At 41.2% G+C, this 18093-nt stretch overlaps 2 protein-coding genes across 5 annotated transcripts in view; both read right to left on the bottom strand.

Moving 5' to 3' along the window:
- Window positions 1-1231: 1231 nt before the first annotated feature.
- scyl2 (SCY1 like pseudokinase 2) lies at window positions 1232-12436 on the bottom strand. Of its 3 annotated transcripts, none has more exons than XM_035674447.1 (19): window positions 12296-12436; window positions 10363-10559; window positions 10062-10219; window positions 9512-9656; window positions 8402-8551; window positions 8046-8267; window positions 7608-7724; window positions 7383-7508; window positions 7052-7228; window positions 6725-6736; window positions 6398-6520; window positions 5857-5970; window positions 5493-5625; window positions 5270-5388; window positions 5065-5165; window positions 4739-4808; window positions 4516-4593; window positions 4290-4412; window positions 1232-4159 (listed from the first exon to the last, which is right to left on the bottom strand). In XM_035674447.1, exons 2-19 carry the CDS (start codon window positions 10537-10539, stop codon window positions 3527-3529), a joined length of 2778 nt encoding a protein of 925 aa, XP_035530340.1. In that variant the 5' UTR covers window positions 10540-10559; window positions 12296-12436; the 3' UTR covers window positions 1232-3526. The 3 variants fall into 3 exon arrangements, with proteins under 3 accessions (XP_035530340.1, XP_035530351.1, XP_035530362.1); XM_035674458.1 differs by lacking the exon at window positions 12296-12436 and adding an exon at window positions 12093-12152; XM_035674469.1 differs by lacking the exon at window positions 6725-6736.
- A 593-nt stretch (window positions 12437-13029) lies between these two features.
- depdc4 (DEP domain containing 4) overlaps window positions 13030-18093 on the bottom strand; it is a 7245-nt gene continuing 2181 nt past the window's right edge. For both annotated transcript variants that reach the window (XM_035674137.1, XM_035674127.1), the window contains exons 2-9: window positions 17212-17635; window positions 16635-16786; window positions 16361-16556; window positions 16000-16250; window positions 15656-15798; window positions 15220-15345; window positions 14946-15024; window positions 13030-14528 (exon numbers count right to left, since the gene is read on the bottom strand). In XM_035674137.1, the coding sequence (XP_035530030.1) occupies window positions 14329-14528; window positions 14946-15024; window positions 15220-15345; window positions 15656-15798; window positions 16000-16250; window positions 16361-16556; window positions 16635-16786; window positions 17212-17480 (1416 nt within the window). In that variant the 5' untranslated portion in view covers window positions 17481-17635 and the 3' untranslated portion in view covers window positions 13030-14328. The remainder of the gene's footprint in view (window positions 14529-14945; window positions 15025-15219; window positions 15346-15655; window positions 15799-15999; window positions 16251-16360; window positions 16557-16634; window positions 16787-17211; window positions 17636-18093) is intronic.

Here is an 18093-nt window from a genome sequence, read left to right as displayed (position 1 = left end):
TTTATTACAGTAAAAGATACACACAATTTACTGAACTAATAAGAGTTCAGATCTACATTACTGAAGTATAATGTATTTTCCTTCGATGTGTGTTGTCGCCTTTTTTGTCATGTAGGGACAGTGCAGCACGTCCAGTCTGGACATTCAGTGCCAGTACCAAAAGACCCCGACAGGCAGCATGATGTTTATGGTCAAGAACGTCAGATATAAGCTAAACTTTGCAGGTGAGCTGGAGACATGACTTCTACAGTTTTTGTCCAAGTTAAAAACTTGTATTACAGTGCTATATAGGATGTATGTGGTATATTTTACAGCAATGGATCATTCTTTCTGTACATCAGAAGCACAGATTTACTTACCAAATGTGTCTTTTGCAGACATGACTCAGACAAACCTCTCCACACGCACCACCAGATTGGTGCGGCGACTCTTCCACTGACTGTGGGACCCCTACAGATTTGGAGGTCTCACTTAATGTCGAGCCTCAAAAATTACCTCACTGCCTGACTACCGTTATCTCTCATATTAGAATGATTCCAAGTTTTAATGACCTTACACAAGAGTTTGTTTTTATTTTATTTTAGCCATTTTTCTTTATTGCTACCTTCTACCTTCTCCAATGTTTTTAGTATATCTGCTTTTATTTTAAGTTTGTTCTCCCTCAGTGCATTTTCAGAGGATTTTAAAATCAATAATGATTTAAACATGGGGCATTTAAGAAAAGCAGGGAGGGATTTTGAATTTTTATTATCAACAGGATTTATGATTGCAATTGCATTCTGCACTTTTCCCGGTTAGATGGGTGTATCCTGTAGTACTGTGAATCAGCAGATAACTACTTGGGACCAAATTGTTTGCAATCAAGTTGCATTGTGGGTAATGTAGGTACATCTTTTAACCTAAAACCGAAGGAATGTTTACCAAAGTTTCATATATGCTGCTTGCTTATATGCTTGTAATCATCAGTTTAGTAAGCCTTAAAACGTCCCTGATTCATGCATACTACCTTGTTAATCAGTGCTTTGTGAAAATAAAATGCTTCTTTTGACGTTAACTTTGATGTTTCATTTAACGCTGCCTACCAGTTAATTGTGCCTGTAAATCTTAAAAAGTTAATTAAGGCTGCCATGTAATCAGTTCACTTCGGCTTGTCTTTCTTTTCTATATTAAAGTTACATTCTATGCACTGCTTTAAAGCCATCACACAAGTAACAACCACTCTTTGACAGTATTAGATTGTGTACTTTCCTTTATATGTACAGATTTTCATTGAACCACCTCAGAGACTAGCACCTTAACACAAAACAAGGGCCACACTACACATATATGACAGCAGTGGTATACAAACAATCTTGTAGAAGAATAAGCTTTAGTTTTCTGCTTTGGGGTTCTGCCAGGATCACATCCACTTTGTGATGAAATCAAAACTGCCACATACTGTATGCCGATCTACAGATGAAAAAGCTCCAATCACAGACACATTTGTAGTCTTGTTTGACAATGTGGAAAGGAACAGAACCCGACGAGTCAGTCACTTGCGAGTAACACTGCCATGCGGCTGGAGAGAGCTCACCTTGTATAGGTGGCATTAATATATAAAAACAGAAGTTAACCCAATAAAAGACGTTACATTTCAGCATGTTAACAACAATCATTGTCAGCAGAAACACAGTGTGACCAAGGTGCGTCTAAAAAACCCAGAATTGTGTAATTCTCTTCAAAAATGTAAGATTTAGAATGAGTACACATTAATGTTAAGCTGTTTAGAAAATCTGACAGACCTATGTAATTATTGTAGGTCAGTGGAGATGAAAGTAAGGACACACTGACGGCTGCTTGAGCCAATCGATATGCACCCTTAACAACCAATAAGGATTATTGCACACAACTCATCTAAGGCCTCTTAACCATTATCACAAGGACATAAAAATGCCAAGGCCCTCACAGAGCAATCCATTTTTAAATAACTATATATTTACACTCCATAATAATATTTCACCAGCACGGGTCCTCTGACGGCTGAAAAGTGCTCAAAATATATAGTGAAAATTCTTCATCATTGTACAAATTGATTAACAGAAAATGGTGCATGGGGAGGATTTTGAGTGCCTTAAAAACTTCAGAGCAAATCCAGCTGGACATATGAAATTAAATGTCATTGGTCACTAGAATTGTTAGGAATCATTAGAAAAGATGCTAAAATCAAATTGTGGTCAATTTCAGTAACATGCAACAAAGAATGTAATTTGAGAAGCAAAAGCCAGACAGCTGATTAAAAAGGGAAAATATTAATACTTTAGTAACAGATGAGTCCTGTCTGTCTACTTTTACACATGTACCCATGTAAGGCACAACAGCCTAAGCAGTGCATATGGTCCTTCATTGCCTTTAGCATTAGCATCTTGTTAAAGTACACTGCTGTAATAGCAACTCTACACATCCTACTCCACTTTCTTAAAACACAGATAAGTCGTTCATACTGAAAACGGACACAATGTTTTTTGTTACCAGAGGAGATGAAATGGTCGTCAACAAACTTTGACCAGACAGAATTAACCCTTCCCTTTTCAACATGCTTGTTTAGATGTGAAATTAAGTAAAGAAAAAAAAAAAAAGCAGGTTTTAAGCCTTATAACCTGATGATAAAACAATGAGACCAAAGGAGGGGGAAAATGAAGACCAGACTGGATCACTAGTCCAATTCGTGTCCACAAAATGGAGGTTTCCGGTGCTGCAGAGAAATAGTTACCATGGAGACAGCTGCAGTGGGGCTACTTGGTGTTCCCCCGTCTAAACTGCAACTGTGGGCCTGTCAATTTTCTTCACCCCCTTCTAGATTTTCTCCACGGAGGAGCCTCCTGGATGCAGATCAGTGACTGCAGGCTTGTCGGTGCTACACTTCAAGCTACCTCCCACTGGGCTCAGACATTTTGGTGTATGCAGTATTTGTTTTTAAGCCAACTCTCTGATCACTTTAGACATGCAGCAAATCCTAAAATAGTCTGGAGAAGCAATAAAGGTACAGAAGCCTGAAACTGAGCAGATGTGAAGTATGGAAGCCACGTTTTTCCAGCCTTTTCTGACCATTTTAAGTGGTGATTCTGATGCAACTTGTTTACGAAGTGAAATCCACTCCAATCAATCATTCATGATATGAACACAAAACCTTCCTGAATAAATCGAGTTGGGATTAATCTCAACCCACGTCATTTGGACTCCCAAGAATGTCAAGTACAAAACAGTAGGAAACCCCCAGCATTTAAAGAACACAGCATAGAAGAAGTCTTTCCCACCCCAAACCTTTTGTCCTTCTGGTCAAGTAGAAATGGAATTCAGGTGGAGGTTAATTTGCCAGCTGAATGTGAGCGAGACTCAAAATTTAAACCATGTCGGATTAAAAATACAGACAGTAACACCCTTGAGAGGATTTTGTTTTTCAGTGTTTTGTTCTGTGAGAATTCAAGGCTCTTTTGTCCAAAGTTATTCAAAGAAAATACTTAACCTGGAATCTATGTTAAATTTAGGTTTAGCCGAATAAGTCTTTCAGATCATTGTTGACGGATGCACTATGTTTAATTCCACTTTGGTTCAGGCTAGGGGCAGCAGGGGTTTGAGAAAAGTTCTGCGGGCTGAAAAAAGGGTTTGCTTGCATCCCAAACCCGCTGGGCACTCCTCCCATACCCACTGACGCACCCTGCATCTGAGTCTGAGCATTCTGGGGTGAACCATACTGATTGAGCCAAGGGGAGTTGGTGCCAGGTGTAGCCTTTGGACCCATTTGGTTGAGTGTGACTTTGGGCTGGCTGGGTGTAAAAAGACTGTCCAAGGCTGACATGTCGTGGGCTTTATTTGTCTGCCCAATTGGCCCTTGATTCTGCGTGAGGGCTCCAAAGTTTGGGGTGCTGGTGGTGGTGGCCATGCCGCCATAGAGGCCGGGGCCAGTGGGCCGCATGCCCATCCCCATGCCTCCTGTCTGAAAGGCCATGGGTGGGTTGAAGCCGTTGGAGACCGGGGCACCAATGGGGCCCAGCATGGGGCTGGAGGAGGGGAAGGCAGCGATGGTGGTGCCCTGCACTGGGGCTGGTCGCGCTGTGTTGGCCAAGGACATGTTGTTTAGAGATGTCATGTTGTTGAGAAGACTGCTTGTCAGATCCTTAGTCTGCAACATTAAATTGGATGAGATTTATAAGTGTTTGTGTATACCAGTGGTCCTTTTTTTTTTTTTTTACTTTTTCTGGCATGCACCCCTTTAGAATCTGACCCACACCCCACCTCCCCATCATATTTACCTTTGTGTTGGTGGTGGAGGCTGGTTTGATAGTCTGCGGTGCTAATGGCTGCTGGCTCCTCAGTTTGGCTGCCTGCTCCTGCTCCTTAGCCAAGCGCTGTTTCTCTTCTAGAGTCAGAGACATCTGGAGAAGTGCAAATGAAGACAGAACGTGAACAAATTGGCCTGCATGCTAAATGGACAAAGGTGAAGATTTGTGTAAATTACAAATGACATTGTTTCCATACTCTATTAGGCTGTGGGGCTGGTGCTGCAGATCCATTCTCTTTTCCATTAACCCTGGTGCTGCCGAAGATATCATCAATCTGAAAGCAAGAACAGACTAAATGGAATCACTGCAGCACAGAGACATAAACATAACATTTCCAGGCTTTTTCAGTAACATTTATGGCAAAGAAAATACTTCTTGTATTCCGATCTGTTACATGGCTTATAGAATCGACCTCTCACCTGGTTGCCAGTGCTAGGCGGGCTCTTGGTCTCCTCTGATTGGCTCCCTGGGTTTGTGATGTTTATACTCCTGTTACAAGAGATAATAAAAAACAAACTCAGAAAGCGGAAAAGAAATTTGAATAGATGCATTTATACGAGCCCGGTTAGTCATACCATTATCATATTCATGTGGCCAGAATCAACTGCTAATCGCTTTCTAAGACAGATCCAATTTCCCTAGATGTTCTAGGGTATAAAAACCCCATTAATATGTATAACCATTTTATATTTAATCAGACAGAATAAAAGGGAGGCTAAAGTCCAGGGTGATTTAAAAATGACACCTCTGCTGCTCCTGCATAACGTGCAGCTGCTCCAACTTGGTCTTGTGTTCAGCCTCCATGCGACTCAGCATATCCCGTATGACCATCATGAACGAGTTAAACTGAAACATGGAATATATCAGATAAGATAAAATAGTTAAAAAATAGAAATTAGATTAAATAGAAATAAAACAATGCTGCAAAATGTGTTTTAGCTGTGCAGTACCTGGTTAAGGTTGAGGTTGTTGTCTATACTAAGAGAGACAAGGTGGGGCAGGCTCTTGGTGGCAAGGTGCTCTTTGGGGATGCCCAACTTCTTGTGGCTGAAGGTGCACTTATAGATTCCTAAAGTGAGGAGTGAGAAAGCCATTAAAAACAAACCAAGAGGTTGCTCAGCTGTTTCAATCACACGAGTAGGAAGTGGGGAGGAGTGTGCCGAGGTTCTTTACCTAGAATGCCCATGAGTACTGCTGGTTCTCTGGAGGGGATTTGTTGTAAGAAGGGCAGGATCTCATCAATGACAAACCACTTGTCCATATATTCCAAAATTTTCCCCAGACACACTAGAGAGTTCACTCGTACCTACACAGTAACAAAGGAAGATGCATAAATACATAGAAACAGTCAAAATGCACATACAGTATTAAAGAGGCACCATTTTGACATTTCAGCTGTAAGTAGATGGTTACAGTTAGGAGTACAGCAGTGTCAGTGTCACTTCAAAGATGAAACTACAGAAAATTGGTATTTATGCACAAGCATGAAAGGTACAAGGTACAAGCTGTCAGCAAATGATGGCTGACAGAGACTCACAGCAAGTGAGGAGGTCTGTAGGCAGGCAGATTTGATTCGAGGGATGAGGGAGTTCTTCATAGACGGGTAGTCAATCAGGTTGGCAAACGTCGGGATGATGTTCAGGCACAGCTCCTGCTCAACAGCAGATATGATGTTATAAAACCTGACATTTTTATGCCACAAAGTGTATTTATTCTGAAAGTGCTCTCAAAGTAGTACTAAAAAGGGAACGAAGAGTACAGCAGGTGAGAATTATAATGTTCCAAGGGGAATGCTAAATATATACACCAATGAAGTAAAAACTATTGTGAGGATGACTATTCTCACAATGTGTTTATTTCAAAAAAGGCGGCGTCTAAAGCAACAACAAAGCAATCAGAAATCTCAAACAGACCTAAAAATATTCCTGGCACAGCATTTTCCAAAAACCTAGTATACAGTAACTCCTTCAGCAATTGATCTTGTGGTCACTTCTCTGGTTTCCAAGGTTTACAACCGACTGGGTTAAGTTAATCTCCACAGAACCTCAAATACTAAGCAGCCTAATTTCTCATTGTACCTGGATCTGTACAGAAGGGGCTTCCAGAGCTCTGTAGACCATAGGCAGCACAGAGTTCTTAATGTCCTCTGCTGGTGTCTTGGTCAGCAGTAGGTCCATCTTCTGCAGGAATATCAGCAGGATCTGCACAGCACAGGCACCCAGTTAGGAAAATAAAAGTCAAAAGCAAGAGAATTCTATGCCATTTTCTACATATAGGTACGGAGGTGAGTGGAAGTTAAGAGACAGTCCTTTCAGTGGCTTTAGTTTAGCTTTTAGTGCTATAGACAACACAACGCACAAACTAGCTGATGTGATTGGAGCGTATTCACAGCAGAGACCACTCACCATATTACTAGCCTGAAGAAGCATGGAAAGAAAAATACAGAGAAAGACAAGTCTTGATAAAGTGATAAAGCACAAACAGAGCCTGCTCTTTATTTGGTTATATTTATCTGATTAATCTCAAACACACAAATGCCAAAAGGGAGAAAACATCATGCAAAAGGTTTAAAGAGGGGAATCACACTTTTCTGTGCATTTTTGAAAAAGTACATGTCATTAACGCATGCTTAGACTACAGTAGTAATGTTAACGCACAACAAACAACTTTGTTTCAGTCATGTGCATAAGCATACTGTATGTGCCGAGTTCTGTGTTTCTGCGTGTGTCTACCTGAACAGGCTCTTGCTGCTTGAAAACAGGCGTGAGGTCAGGCAAGATGAGGCGAATATACTCGTCCTTAGTGCACTCCTCAGCGATCAGCAGCACGTTGGGCAGCACAAAGGGAACCATGTCTGGGTTGACAAACTCAGAGGTGAGTGCCGGCAAGATTCGATACACCACCACTCTCTGAGAGAAAGAATAATAAGAAAAAGAATGGGGTTCAGAAGCCATTGAAGACCTTAAATTGTGATTCTAATAAATGTCCATTCTTATACTCTGATTTTTGACTGCTTAGCTGCTTAGTACCCTATATACCCTGCATTTGCCTGTATATAATTACCTTGGGTAGTTTGGGCAGAACTTTGGGGAGGCCTTTGTAGAACTGGGACTTCTGTAGGTTGTCCCTTTGGAAGAGGGAGTCAAAGTACTGCAGCGTCACAGCACCCACGTCATCAAAAAATGGAATCTGAATTTCACACAAAAACATAATAAAAAATTAATTGCAAACATTAGAACAAAAATATGCTATTCTTTGTATCTTCATGCAACTCGTAGCAATGCAAACCTTTGTTATTTGGTCTGCATCTGGTCGGACGTTGGGTGTGACGCTGAGCAGCATTTTGACGTGCTCCCGCACCTCCTCTGGTATCTTGTTCAACAGCGCTGGACTCATGGTGCTCAGCTACAAATGAAAAACACAGAACAATTGTAACAGAGCAGAAAAGAGGAGAATACAATCAGTGTTGAGTGACACACCCTTGAGCCACAGCACATCATTTGTAGTAAAAAGAAATTTGAGCAAAAGGCAGCAGCTGCCAGAGAGAGAGCATGAGAAAAGGATTAAATAAGCATTAAGTGTTTTCTTAAGAAGAACAAATGTCCATCCCAAGCTCAATAGCTATTTTTAAGTTCTTACAAAGAACAACTGTTATGATCTAACAAAAGATTTAGGATCCTTAGAGTCCATCATCCGTCATGCACATTGCGTCACACCTCCACTCACCTGGTCCAGTTGCCTGCTGAAGCTCTTAAAAATGTCATGCTTGTTGACTTGGAAAACAGGCTTGCCCTCATTGAAGACAGCGTGCATGACCACACCCAGGGAGTACATGTCGGAGGCAGAGTCGCAGCTGACTGACAGGATGTACTCGGGAGCCAGGTATTCAGGGTTGGGGAGGCAGAGTGGAGGGAGGTTGGGCTCCCACTCTTTACATGTGTACTTAGGCTGAAGACAATAAGACAACATAAGGATATAAAGATGTGACAATACTGCTAGGCATTATTAGTATTATTTTGAACGCTTGGCAGTAAGCCCTGCCTGGCAGAGGGGACTAAGGAAACAAATGTATTCCAACAGACCTCGGCATCGGAGGGGTTAGCAGAGGAGATGCTGAAGTCAAAGCCCATGATCTTCCAGGCCCCGCTCTTGTTGAGGATGATGTTCTCTAGACACAAGTTGCCGTGAACCATTTTCACCCCACTGTGAAGGAAGGACAAACCCTCCGAGATCTAAAGAGATAGAAAAATTAAACTGTCAGGATAAATTAGAGCAAGAAAACAGTTTGGTGCTTAATAGACTCTTGGATAACTTCACAGTCACTATGGTAGACTTTGCAGGCATTTTCTAGTCCCGCCATCTAGATCTCCTTTCAGTAACTTCAATAAGCTGTGGAAAAGGCAAGATGACAGAAATGAAGACCGATGTGGGTGAATGAGACAAAAAATGAATGAGGCCGGATGTTAAGTTGATTGACACCTTACCCTGTTGGAACAACACTGAAAGGTGAGGCATGGAATTGAGCTGGTTCAACTGGCTTTGAGAAGAAACTGCATACAGTATGAGTTGGACTTCCAAATGTAGACCACATGGCACTAAAACCTGCTAGACAACTTTACAAATTTAGCGTGCTCATAATAACAAACAGGTAAATTCTCATTCATAAATGTTGGATTATAAATCTGACCAGTGAACGGTGCAACTAAATTGTTACTAAGCCAAAGAGCAAAAGTTTTATGACTGAGTGATAAAACGTTGAATATTTCTACACTAAATACACATTTTTGTAATTAAAGTGTTACTGTCTGAAATGTAGGTTGTGTGATAACTAGTGTTTTGCAGGAATAAAAGTATCTTTCTATCCAACTTTCATTGAGCAAAAGCTGGTCCTTTGCTAAAACGCAAACTCCTGACTCATCAAACTAGAGCTAGAGTTGATTCATCGCTTAGTCGACTGACAGACAATTAATCTGCAAACATTTTGATGATTGTTTTAAAAACTTTCAAACTTTCTGGTTCTAGCTTCTAAAATATGCATATTTGCTGGTTTTGTTGGTCTACTATAATAATAAACTATTTTTCTCTCACTTTTATTTTGTATTTTAGACTGATAAAAATGTCAGCCTGTAATGTATAAAAACAGAAAAACTAAAAATTCTTCGTTAAGCAAGCTTAGCTGTCGGCACCCTCACCTGTAGCAAGCCATACTTGGTCTCCACGTCATATAGTTTGTACTCCTTGATGTCGCTGGGCATAGGGGTGGGCAGGTTCTCCCACTGGCCCAGCACGTTGGACAGACTGGCAAACACCGGCTCCGTACAGAACGCCAAGCAGTCTCTGAGGGCCAAATACAAAAATAACATTTGAAACAGCTTGCTTTTTAAATGTCGAGTCATTCTTGAACAGAGGGAGACAATTAACATGAGCAAAAGCAAAAAAACCAGAGACAGAGGTGCGTTTTAAAATCGAGAGCTGCCACAGGTGAAATTTTTTAAAAGAGGAAAAAATAAAGTAAGCACAAGACGGCCTCAACCTTATTTTGCACTCAGGGGACATACATTATTCAGGGAGCAGTCTACAGAGTCTTTTGATCATGACAAGCTTCTGCTCACATATGCACACAGAGGCAGACAAAATGATTTGTTATGCAATTTCCCCTCGAATGTCAAGCCCCTCTTTGAGCTCTGACTCATTTTATTTGCCCTTGATATACGTGTGAGTGTGTGTTTGTGTGTTACTCACCGTGACTCCTCCAAAGGATGCTGCACAGTCAGGAGACGTGGGTGACGCAGTCTGGTCAGCTGTTGCACCCCCTTTTTTAGCGAATCAATGATTTGATCCTTCTCAAATTTCTGATACTTATCAGCCATCTTCTTATCAAACACAAACACTGCCACTTCCTGGAGGGTCAAAGACAAACCGCCATTAGCAGCAATTAAAATCAGCTTTATTAAGTCCCACAGTTGTCTATCTATTTAAATGTTAACTTTAATAGATTAGAGCTGGTCTGGTCAGGATATAACACGCACACACACACACACACCTGTTTGGTGGACTTCTTGGTGCCATTGTAGATCCTCCAGCACAAGCCAGGACCCCCGCTGGCAATATGTCTTCCAACCTCAAACTCCCGTGTCACCGGGTTGCCCATGACAGCGCTGGTGACATCTGCCGTCACCTTGGTGACCGTGCTTTTCAGCTTGTTCAACATAGACTCCATGTTCAGGCCTGACCTCGCAGCTGCAGAGAGAGAAGTGGATGACAGAGCACCCAGGACAGGTAAGCAGTTAAAGGTAAAATACAGTTTTTAACCAGTCAACTGAAAGAGGCAGCTGTAGTCGAACCCTTTCTATCGAAGCAAAAGCCTTCGATGATCCATTAGACTTTCAATCTAATGCGCCTGCTTCAACATTTGCACATCAAAGTGCCCAGCAGTGTCCTGCCTGTGCTGGCTGAGGAGAATAAGCATCTTAACAGCCCAAGCTGTCCTCAGAAAAATCAAATGACTCAGAGCAAATTTAAGCCACACCACATTAAGGCTCTCTTTCAAAATACTTCACAGTGACTTGACAGCATGTTAGGCAACAGGAAGTCAGACAAAGGAACATGGCTGACGGTGATATAGCCGAATTATTTCTATGCGAATGGTTTCTTCAGGGTTTTATCTGTCTTAAGTGGGCTCCTAGTAGTACTTTGATGTTTATTTCACTGCACTGCAACAAGGTGGAATAATAAATTGAATTGAATAAGCAATTTTCTAGAAACTGAGATGCACACAGCACAGTTTGCATAAATAATTCCCACATAAGATTCCCACATAAAAAAGCATCCCTATTAAATCAGATGAAAGCACGCACACACACACATATATATATAACTGCTGTAAGTGTGTGTGAATATCCAAACTGAGGGTGCCCCAAAATAAGAAACCGACCAGTCTGATGCTGTCAGCTTTGTCAATGTTGATGCCAGTGTGTGAATCTTACTCAGTCCACTTAATTAGCTCCTTTTCTATCTACTTGAGCCAAATCCAAAACAATGGAGCTTCATTTACAGAAGTGGAGCTGTGCTGAGATAGATTGCAGCACTTCTGGCCTGATTATAAGACAATCCGCTGCCATCACTTGTCAACAATGCGGCACAACTGTTTACTCGGCGGTCTGAGGCAAAAACAATGCATGCCAAAGGAATAAACACACACCAGCCGCAAATGTGCCTCCATAAGGATTAATTATTAAACAATATTTAAACATTACCCCTAGCGTGGGGCTGTTTATCTGCAACAGGTTTGAAGGATGCATTAGCCCCAGAGAGTACCAGCATTGTTATAACGTTATCTCATGACAGCAGTCGGTTTACTTTAACGTTACACTACCTGACATCTGTCAACATGAGGTTATTATCCAAGCAGTGGTCAGATAAACAGAGGTAAACTGAACGCACAGACTCTCAACTAGCACAATAGTTAGCTACACAGCTCGCTGTCAGGTACCAGGCAGTTTAATACAGCAGCTTTTTATAACATTGCTTCTTTTACAAGCTATTCGTGTGAGGTTGAACTGTCATTTCAGCGCTGGAATAATAATAAATAATAAAAAATAAAAAAAAAAGCTAGCACGACGACGGTCAGTCTGATTGGGGGGGGAAACAGGCTTGGATTTAGCGTCCTGTTTTAGCCTGTACGCACACATTAAAACTAACACAGCACTTTTAACACGAATGCGCGTTAACAGACACCTTTCCCAAAACCTTCTTCTAATCCTTTAAACCTACATATGAGGCTCTAGGGGCGCTGACATCCCCCGCTGCAGTGCGTTGGCTCCCGTTAAAGACTTGGTTTTAGATAAGCAGATCACGGTGGGCTACCTACCTAAGCTTAACTAGCCCACAATGCGCAAGTTCGACATTGACGTTAACAGGCGAGGTCTGTTTTAATCCGAAAACTGGTCTCATCCAAAACCCCTGCACGTACTTACCTTGCTGTGGAAACGGCTCGCAGGTTTATTTCTTCTAATAAGTGTGCTCTCAGCCGTGGCGCTGTCGGTTATGGCCGTGAAGCCCCCATGTCTACCAGCAGCATACGAAATGAGGTAGCTCAGTATGCTAGTGAATGAACAAGCCTGCTTCCGGGTGTTTAATAGAGTCAGCTCAGTGAGTCAGGTGCGTCAACGTCACCTGTGTGTTTTCTGTTGTTTGCAATCACGCCGTGTACAAATAAACTTCACATTACATCTTACTGATTCACAGTGTAAACCCTGGATCTCCTCAAGTGCTGCACATTTTATAAGTTCTAATAGTGCAGGGGACATGCCCCAGGGCCAAAAGGGACACACATCAATCATCAAATCACTTTTATTTATAAAGCACATTTTATAAAAGCAACCCTTGTTGACCAAAGTGCTGGTGCAAAACTAGTGTAAGAACAAATAATGCACTGGATTCGTGTCAACACACACACACCACGCACACACACACACAAAAGGTTTTGTGGCCCAGTTAGGAACTACAACAGCACTGCAGTGGATTTGAATAAACTTAACCACATACTGTATTTTGGAAGATTTTGCAAGACCAAAACCATAGTTCCTAAAGGTAAAGGTACAAGAAATATGTAAAATTCAACCACGTCTCATACAACCTCATCAAGGACCAGCGAGGACTCTACTAGTACACATACACTAAAAAAAACGACAGCAGTCTTGTGTGAGAGTACATCAATTACACTTTTATTAGATGCGTTATTCCAAGAGAAAATAAAGCATGTTTCAGCATCATAAAGTGCATTCTAACATGATTTCAGTGTATGTAAAGAACAAAAGATGCTGAATGTACATTACTTTTGCATGACTATGGCTTCATTGATTAAAAGAAACAAATCCAACTGAGGCATCATGCTTAACCAAAGAGAAAGTTAGTAAAATACTCAATCAAAACGCATTATGTCCAACTTTCAAGTAAAATCCTAAAAGGTTACAATTAAAAAGACATTTGGAACTAAAAGCTTAAAACCGCTAAAATTAGAAGTCATTATATTAACCTGAGTTATGGTTAGCCCTAATACATTATTGTACCCTTTCTGCTTTCATTTCATATTAGTTTTCATTTGAAGAGCTTCACTGAAAAGTCTTCATCTCTAACTGTGTTAAAAACGTATTCAGCTACATTAGTGTTAAGTTTTCCTTACCCGCACTACAGCATGCTACATTTAAACAGAACAGGACAAAAATCGACAACGTTTGCGGCATTCAATCAAAATGGCTGCTATAATAGCGTTATTCTTCATTAATATTAATGTCTGATCCAAGTGCACAACATCACTTCTACAAATCACAGATCCATTTCCAAAGCTCAGATAAACCTAACTTAAATATATGTTTATTCAATTGCAGTATCCATACCTGCAACAAATACATTAATTAGTCCACAAGTTGCAGCTCACTAATGGTCATTAATCCCTTTTAGGTTTGTATACTTCACATATACAGTATAATATAGTAATATCTGAACAATGTAGTGCACAAAAGAAAATGCCCACTTTAAACATTATTCATCTTTACAACATAAAATTAGTCACTAAAGTATAATTAAAAATGACTATCCCCCCTTTAGGCACCCAATATCGATGAGATGATATGTCATTCTTGAACACGCAATATTTATCAGATAGATAATGCATCCAGTGCTACAGGACTAAAAACAAACAAGACTATCTACTAATAACTTTTATAGGCCTCTTGTGACTTAAAGGAATTTGGGGAGTCATGCCTTCGCAGAATTAATTATAGAAGAATCTGTGCTGATCGTCACCTAAGGTGTCAATTCCTCTCTACAGCTCGACATTAGATGAGATTAGAGGTGTGACTTGTATTCCAGTTTTTAAAGTATTGAAAATTACAAAAACGGCATTTTGTGCATTAAATTATTATTCTTCTTCAGTGTAAGCGCCGTACCAAACAAACTGGCTTTGTGAAGTGCACCTAGCAAGTCAAATTAATACTCTTCGGTTGTTTCAGAAGGTGCTGCACAGATGCTGGAGGAAGACCACGGGGTGATGTTTCTCAAACTCTTTGAGCAGCCTCCTCCTCTCCTTGACAGGTATGGTTTTGCTTGAGGAAATGTCACGAAGAAGCTGTTTGAGGCTCTCCAGGGTGGTAGCCTCCCGCTGGTCCTCGTACTCCTGTGGCGTCACCTGCTGGCAGAAGGTGAACGCTGCGGCACACAGCAGTGAAGAGGACATTAGCGATAGTGCCACCATGTGGGCATTTATGAAGCACTTTATATTTGGGACATAACTCCTCATCGGTCCCCTCGTTCAAGAAAAATCAACATAGGTGTATTTTGTTGCAGATGTGGCTACAGATGCAGATTAAAACTTTTGGCAAGAACTGTCTTTTGTACCTAATACATTGTCAAAGTCTGAAGAACATAAACGCTTGTAGTATCGGATGTAGTGCAACAGATTAGGGACCTAAACTGACATTGTTGTGTTTCTATGGACAGTTATATACATACAACGTTTGAAGGGTTCTGTACCTGTCTCTATCTACAAGTATTATTTCCTATGATGATGTAGTGTGTAATGTCAGCCAGAGTGTGCATATTTAGTTGAGGTTGTATTCCACTTACTGGCAATTGAGTCAGGGTCTTTTCCCTGCTGCATAGTCCTCAGTGTTTTCCTCACAGCTTCAATAAGGGATGTAGGAGTCTGCATTCATTACAGGAAGGAAAATAATGTTAATTTAAAAAATGTTGAATCCAAACTTTAAATTTAACCACACAGTATGTTTTTTTTTTTTTTGCTATACTGACAAAATAACAGCTTAATAAAACTTCAATTAAATGTTTTATTAAGAGGTGTTAAAATGTTAGTAATACCTAAATTAAAAAAATAAAAGTGTACCTTAAAGAGCTCACTGCAATTGTCCATGAGAAAAAGCACCAGGGTTTCGCTTTGGGATCGATTCAATTCATGATTCTGGACAATTGCTCTCTGAAAACTGCGGCAGACCAAGGCCCTGTTATCAATCTGAAAGAAAACACACGAGAAAGTCAACGATAGATTCAAACACACCGACCACTGATACAACCTTGACACACCGTAAATGATACGACAAAATAAATCTACAGTTAAATCTAAAAAAAAAAAAAAAAACAGTTAAACAATGTACAGCATAGACACTCAAGCTGGTTATGTCTGTTGCCCTGCCTGTCAATAGACACATACTACAGAAAAAAAAAACGTTTCTACTATTTCCAATAAATTGTATTTCTTATTACGACGCACTACATGTTTGCACAAAAGGCTAGAGCTGTCAGTGTTGAAGGAGGTGAACTACCTGTTTCTGAAGACGACAAGCGTCTGGGTGAGCTGCTGTGGCCATAAAGGCCAGTAGTCTCCTGAGTTCATCTCTCATGCTCGTCTCCAGCAGTCGGAAACACAACTGAGATGCTCTGATGGCCTCCTGCACCTTCCCTTCATCTAGAAAGAAACAAGATGTGGTCAAGACAGAAGTCAGAGAGAGATAACTGCCAGCTACAGAGGCCCAGGGACTTATTGCTTCATATGCACACACACTTCTGCTCTGCTGTGAAGTGTGTCAGAATGGGTTGTCAAATCTCTCCCCACAATTTCCAAGAAGACATGAACCATAAAATAACTGTAAAACGTATCTAGTCTCACCCAGCAAATTCAGAATTGCAGCATGTATGTCCAGGTGGCGTCCTGAGAGAAGTGGAGCTTTTTCCTGTCCACTGTAGTATTTAGCAATGGTGTCAAAGAGCAGTCTCTTTTGGCTTCCCATCTGCTCTGCCTGGCTATCTTCTGAAAAGGCTTTGCCACCTTGTTGTCCGAGCTGTTCCCCTGCAACCACGATCACCTGGTCGGGAAAGAGCTCCAAGCAGTCTGCCGCTGCCGACAGCCACCCGTCCAACCTGTAGTGGTGACCAAACCAAACATAATGCTTTTTACTGTCACAGCATGGGAATTCTAGTTGTATCTCTACTGTGCAAAAAAGCTTGAAAGCATCCATCAGAGCACTGACTGGGGCAGATTAAGGGCGTCCGGCAGCTCTCTCTCGAGGCACGTGTTAGAGATAACCAGGTCCTGGGAGGCCAGGGGAGCTCTGCAGGCCCGGAGCTGAACTCTGACAGGAGAGGTCAGGATGCAATCCAGCATGGGCAGCTCTACTATCTGCAGCAGCTGCAGCAGCGTTTGCTTCTTCCACACCTCATCCACCACTAGAGAGGAACGACATTGAAACAGTCACGGGCTGTTGTTCCTTTGTACACCACACTGACCGACGAGCTTATTCTTACCGGCTTTGGACAGAAAGGTAGAGTTAGCGTGTGTTGCGTTTAGAGCTGGTGCCAAGGTTGGTCGCAGGTTGATGGTCTTCAGCAGCCTCTCAACCCTCCTGTCTGACGGTCCAACTGCAAGTGGATTAGAGATCGTCCTCAGTTCCTTCAGCCTGAAGAAACAACAGGAAGCATTAGGGTGGTTAATAAACACTCGTGATGTGATGTGATGGGTTATAAAGCTGTGCAATGTTGTCAAGTATCAGAACGTTTACAATATAAAACAGTGATGTTTTGGGTATGACTGGATACTAATGCATTATTAGTGCAGGGTTTAACTTGATGATTATCTTAATGCTGCATTGTAAGACTTGGTAAAGACAAAATTCACCAAAATCAAAGATGTTATTTATATCTTTATGCCAGTATCAGTATTATTGTATATATATTTATGCTTCTCTTTGCTGTGTATGTTTGTTTGTTGTTCATTTCAATGCAGTGTTACTTTATGTCGCAATAAGGCTTCTTTATTAAATACAATTAGTCAGTTAAGCACAACTACAACATATAAGACTTTAAGATTTTAAGTAAAACCAACCTGGAGCTCTTCTTCCTTTTTATCTCCGGTTCCTCTGGTCCCATGTTCTCTGTGTCACTACTGCACTCCTTCATGGGAGAATTGGGTAACACTTTATACTCCAGAAAACGATAAAGGCTGCAGCCGCTGTCCTCAAAGGTCACTTCCTTGTCTCTGCGAAACAACTTGGTACCCACTGGTTCGAACACCTTGGCCTCCATCAGGGCCTGGCAGAGACGGGCCGCTTTGAGGCGAGACACTTCGCTTGTGCAAAACACCACATTTTGCATCAAATAACTGAGGACGGCATCCACAGCGTCCGAGCCCGTGAAACATTCGGCGTGAACGCGGAGATTCCTTCTACAGCGGCGCACCTCCACCTGGGTTTGCAAGGCCTGGATGATGTTGTGCCATAGCTGGGTCGCACCGAAGGGCCCCGAGAAACCTGTCAGGAGACACAGAGATAAAGGAAAGGGCATCAAAACAGGATGAGCCTTGGAGTTAAAATGTTATGTCGTACTTTATACAGGTCCAAACTGGTTAGCCTATTTACATACCTTGAAAAAAGGATTTATACAATTTATTAATGTGCTTGTTATGTCTCAAATTAAGGTTGAACATGAAGCACACATATTTCAGGGTGAAAAATAAGTAATAAAAAGTCTTGTCCAAGTCCCGGGGATCTTTATCTGAGGTTTGTTATCATCATCATTTCACTACTGGAAACTACTGTTTTCTACTGGAAACCAGTAGGGAAATATTTGCAAAGTTGAGGTACTTTTACTTTATTTGAGTATTTATATTATATGCTATTTACGTCTACTCTACTAGAATCCAGAGGGAAATATTATACTTTTTACTTCACAACTTATAAAAGCTCTGTTACTGATGTTATTGTTGTAA

The sequence above is a fragment of the Morone saxatilis genome, unplaced genomic scaffold, assembly GCF_004916995.1.
Source record: "Morone saxatilis isolate NCDOM2014 unplaced genomic scaffold, NCSU_SB_2.0 Contig10, whole genome shotgun sequence".
NCBI classification, from domain to species: Eukaryota; Metazoa; Chordata; class Actinopteri; family Moronidae; genus Morone; species Morone saxatilis.
This window is presented reverse-complemented; position numbering and strand designations above follow the sequence as displayed.